The sequence below is a fragment of the Camelina sativa genome, chromosome 19 (genome assembly GCF_000633955.1).
Source record: "Camelina sativa cultivar DH55 chromosome 19, Cs, whole genome shotgun sequence".
Classification (NCBI taxonomy): Eukaryota; Viridiplantae; Streptophyta; class Magnoliopsida; order Brassicales; family Brassicaceae; genus Camelina; species Camelina sativa.
This window is the reverse complement of record NC_025703.1, coordinates 2,298,594-2,303,027: the sequence shown is the minus strand read 5'-3', so window position 1 is coordinate 2,303,027 and position 4,434 is coordinate 2,298,594. Positions and strand designations below refer to the sequence as shown.

General features: G+C 40.5%; 2 protein-coding genes and 2 long non-coding RNA genes across 5 annotated transcripts in view; 2 read left to right on the top strand and 2 right to left on the bottom strand.

Annotated features, from left to right (window-relative positions):
* On the top strand, positions 235-2,947 carry LOC104764256 (probable alkaline/neutral invertase A, chloroplastic). Its single transcript, XM_010487755.2, has 6 exons — positions 235-1,013; positions 1,132-1,291; positions 1,464-1,675; positions 1,766-2,265; positions 2,377-2,425; positions 2,533-2,947. Exons 1-6 carry the CDS (start codon positions 378-380, stop codon positions 2,857-2,859), a joined length of 1,884 nt encoding a protein of 627 aa, XP_010486057.1. The 5' UTR covers positions 235-377; the 3' UTR covers positions 2,860-2,947.
* LOC104764255 lies at positions 949-1,654 on the bottom strand. Its single transcript, XR_763738.2, has 3 exons — positions 1,568-1,654; positions 1,208-1,332; positions 949-1,040 (listed from the first exon to the last, which is right to left on the bottom strand). It is a non-coding gene; the product is annotated as an uncharacterized LOC104764255 (long non-coding RNA).
* LOC104764257 lies at positions 2,816-3,489 on the bottom strand. Of its 2 annotated transcripts, none has more exons than XR_763740.1 (3): positions 3,193-3,489; positions 2,998-3,113; positions 2,816-2,899 (listed from the first exon to the last, which is right to left on the bottom strand). It is a non-coding gene; the product is annotated as an uncharacterized LOC104764257 (long non-coding RNA). The 2 variants fall into 2 exon arrangements; XR_763741.1 differs by having other exon boundaries at positions 2,998-3,092.
* Positions 3,633-4,434, top strand: part of LOC104764254 — a 2,533-nt gene continuing 1,731 nt past the window's right edge. Inside the window, exons 1-2 of the mRNA XM_010487754.1 lie at positions 3,633-3,826; positions 4,179-4,327. Coding sequence (XP_010486056.1) covers positions 3,721-3,826; positions 4,179-4,327 — 255 coding nt within the window. The 5' untranslated portion in view covers positions 3,633-3,720. The remainder of the gene's footprint in view (positions 3,827-4,178; positions 4,328-4,434) is intronic.

The window sequence follows — 4,434 nt, the reverse complement described above, 5'->3', positions numbered from 1 at the left end:
ATGATCCTTGTGATTGTTTTTATTTAGTTGGATCTCTGTCACGTGTCCGGTACTACGTTGCATCTAAAGTTACACATACACTTTAGAGATGTTTAAAAAACTTGGTTAGAGAAAGGGTGAACACACATTAAGCAAGCAAATTTTTAATGTTTTTGACTTGTACAGAAATAGGAATTTTCGAAAAATGAAGTTTGGTGTATTAATAGAAACCATAATGCTTGATGCGATCAAATTAGCAGTAAACTAGTTCCAATATCCACAAACATTTTTCTTCCTAATACAGATTTTCCCATTTTGAGGAATCACAAAAATTTCAGATAAATAACGAACACAAAGGAAGCCCTTTTTCCAATCTAATTAGGTATTGGATCCTGATTATGAATGCCATCACTTTTCTTGGAAACTCAACGATGATGATACCCTCACAATGCATTCTCCGTGCTTTTACAAGAATCTCTCCATCTAAATACATCCGAGACCCCGCGTTGCGATCGTATCCTTCTCGGTTCTCAAGCTGCGTAAACCAAAACAAGAATCCGGATTCAAACAGAATCCTCACACCGACAAATGCTGTACCATTTTGTACCGACAGGCAGAGCTCTGTTACAGCTCAGGTTGTTTCTGAGGCAAGAAGTCTGTCTGCTTCCACCACCTGCGCAAATGACCCGACCGTGGATCGAATATACACCAAGAACGGCTTAAATGTGAAGCCTTTAGATTTGAACAAGTTAAAGGGAGATGAGAAAGATGAAGAGGTGATCAATGGAGATGGTTACGAGGGTATTAAGAGCAATGAAACCGAGGAAGAGGCATGGAGATTGCTGAGGGACTCTGTAGTGACATACTGCGATTCCCCTGTAGGAACGATGGCTGCTAAAGATCCAACAGACACAATGCCATCAAACTATGATCAGGTCTTTATTAGGGATTTTGTACCTTCCGCTCTGGCTTTTCTGCTGAAGGGAGAAAGCGAAATTGTTCGAAATTTCCTTCTTCACACGCTGCAATTGCAGGTATTGATGCTCATTCCTGATGTTATACTACGAAAGAAACAGAAAATGTTGTTTAAGAGCGAAGAGTTTGCATTCAAATCAAATATATGAACCTTAGTTTTGTGTGTTGTGGTTCCAGAGTTGGGAGAAAACAGTTGACTGTTATAGTCCAGGACAAGGATTGATGCCTGCGAGTTTTAAAGTCAGAACTTTACCTCTCGAAGAGGACAAGTTCGAAGAGGTTTTGGATCCAGATTTCGGCGAAGCAGCTATAGGTCGTGTTGCCCCCGTTGATTCTGGTCAGTACTTTGCAGCTTCTTCAATCTGCATTTTCCCATAACTAGAGTATGAATGGATTAAATTGTTGATTCGTGGTAACAAAGCGTACATATTTGTTGATTCTTTCAGTTTGGCAACATTATAATTGAACAGTTCGATTCACACATGCTGGTCTAAATAGAAAATTTTCAGGTTTATGGTGGATAATATTGTTGAGGGCATACGGGAAAATCACAGGGGATTACTCACTGCAAGAGAGGATAGATGTGCAGACAGGGATAAAGATGATTGCGAACCTGTGTTTGGCTGATGGATTTGATATGTTTCCAACACTGTTGGTCACCGATGGCTCTTGTATGATAGATCGACGAATGGGTATTCACGGTCACCCTCTTGAGATCCAAGTAATTACCGCATATAAGTTCTTCTTGATTATAATTCTCAAAAAGAAAAGTTTGGACTAACATGCCATGATGATTCTGTTGATCTCACAGGCTTTGTTTTACTCCGCTCTGCGGTCTTCTCGTGAGATGATAACTGTAAATGACAGCTCCAAAAACATAATAAAGACAATTAGCAACAGGCTCAGCGCTTTATCTTTTCACATCAGAGAAAACTATTGGGTTGACAAAAACAAAATCAATGAGATTTACCGTTACAAGACAGAGGAGTACTCTATGGATGCCACTAATAAGTTCAATATCTACCCAGAGCAGGTTTCTCCGTGGCTAATGGATTGGGTTCCTGAAAGTTCTGACTGTGGATTCCTGATAGGAAACCTCCAGCCTGCTCACATGGATTTCAGGTTCTTCACCTTGGGAAACCTCTTGTCAATCATCTCCTCATTAGGAACACCAAAACAGAACCAAGCTATATTAAATTTGATTGAAGAGAAATGGGACGATCTCGTTGGTCATATGCCGCTTAAGATATGTTACCCGGCTTTGGAATCTTCAGAGTGGCATATAATTACCGGGAGTGATCCAAAGAACACGTGAGTTCTTCTCTCTTCCAATTTTGATACTTTTGGCTGAAGTAGTATACGATGATTATATCTGCATATACTTTTAAATGATGGACCAGACTTCCTCTATATGTTCTGTAGGCCTTGGTCTTACCACAATGGCGGGTCATGGCCAACACTTCTCTGGCAAGTAAGCATGAGTTTTTAATCAGACTAAATATATATATATATATATATATATATATCTCTGCTAGTGCTGTACATAAACTCACATATGTGTTAAAAACATTTTGTTAGTTCACACTGGCATGCATCAAGATGGGTAGACCAGAGTTAGCAGAGAAAGCAGTTACCTTGGCAGAGAAGAGGCTCCAAGCTGATCGGTGGCCAGAGTACTACGATACGAGAAATGGGAAGTTCATTGGAAAACAGTCCCGGCTTTACCAGACATGGACAATTGCTGGCTTCTTAACTTCAAAGCAACTATTGCAAAATCCTGAAATAGCATCTTCCTTGTTCTGGGAAGAAGACCTTGAGCTTCTAGAGACTTGTGTCTGCGTTCTCACCAAAGCAGGCCGGAAGAAATGCTCTCGGGCCGCAGCAAAGTCTCAGATTCTTATCTAAATTGGATTTGTCCATAAACAGGCTTAGGATATAAACAGTCCTGTTGCAACAAATGTTAAACAGGTTAACCAAACTAATAGTACAACTCATCTGGTGTGTAAATATATTTTCCAAGAAATCAGATGAAACATAACATACCTAAAAGCCAACGTTCATGTTATTACTAACTTGACCAGCAAGCGAGAGTGATTATTTAGTGCACTTAATCTCTAACGAAATTCCTGTCTCTATACCTAATGATAATCCAATGAGAACTAACCAGAGTTTAGCTGGATTTATTAAACCAAGTCATCAATGTCAACAGAAATATACAATATCAAAAAAAAAACTCACGATTATAATAAGTTTGTTTCCTGGACTAGGAGAAAGCCAAGAGCCAAAACCCTCGTCTGTCATAAACCCATATACAACTTTCGTGCCAACAAAACTCTCACGGGCATTTCGTCGAACACTTTACAAGCAGATTCACCCACCATTCTTATTCCCTATCTTTATGAGCACCAAAACAATTAAATCATGGAGAATTTGATGTCATGATACTCTTCTCTGAGACCTTCTCATATGCATAACCGCGTTTCCTTGGTGGACACACAACTGAATAAAACATTCCAATCCCAGACAGGAATTTTGACAAACACCTTGTGAGCGTAAATACAAAATTTCTTATTTTCTCAAAAATAGTGAGGTAATGGGCTGGGGCCCATATGGACCCATTAGTAAGTCAAATAACTGAGTGGCTGAGTGGATCTATTTTCCACCAAAAACGACGCCGAATTACACAGCCTCCTCACGAGTAAAAAAAAAACGCAAACGGCCAAATCGGAGGGTTCGCTCAGACGACGTGAAAGAAGAGCACCGACGATGGCGTGGGCACGATTGATTCAGAGCGCGAGAGCAGCTCTAGGGACAACTCCCTCGTATTCGACTCTAGGCCTCCCCAGATTCTACTCCAAACCTACTTACTTCGGTGCGTGCTTTCTATTCCTGCGGATTGAAAAATTTTGGTGGATTTTGCTTCTTCCTAGGTTATCTAGGGGCTGGGAAATTTGCGTGTCGTCTTTAGTCTCTATTTAGTTTCGAGTGATATGGATGAGTAAGCTTAGGCTTTTGATTGCTTGGGATCCGTTTAGAGAACTTAGTAATAGGTTTCGATTGGTTTCAGATCCATTTTCTTATCGTGGAAGGAATTTGTAGATTGTTTGATTTGTATTTTTTTTGTAATATTTTCATGAATCGCTTATGAGACAATGTGATTTGGAATTTGGTTCTGAAGATGTGGATTTGTGTTTGATTCTTGTATATATTGGTGGGTATTGTAGTGAAAGTTGGGATTCCAGAGTTCCTAGGCGGGATTGGTAGAGGAGCTGAGACTCACATTGCCAAAATTGAAACTGAGATCGGTGAACTTCATAAGCTGCTTGTGACTCGTACCCTCCGACTCAAGAAGCTTGGCATCCCTTGCAAACATGTAAGTCCCCAGTTCTCAGTTTCACTGAGTATTCATTGGTCGCTTTGATTCAACTATCTGATCCCTAATTGCATCCCAAGGCTCTTGGGGGGGGGGGGGGGGGGGGG

Bases quoted from the DNA above. Each gene is read 5' to 3' on its own strand.
- LOC104764256 (XM_010487755.2), top strand. From the start codon at position 378: ATGAATGCCATCACTTTTCTTGGAAACTCAACGATGATGATACCCTCA. The intron at 1,676-1,765 runs GTAATTACCGCA...TTGATCTCACAG, and splicing joins GTCACCCTCTTGAGATCCAA to GCTTTGTTTTACTCCGCTCT. The intron at 2,266-2,376 runs GTGAGTTCTTCT...TATGTTCTGTAG, and splicing joins GGGAGTGATCCAAAGAACAC to GCCTTGGTCTTACCACAATG.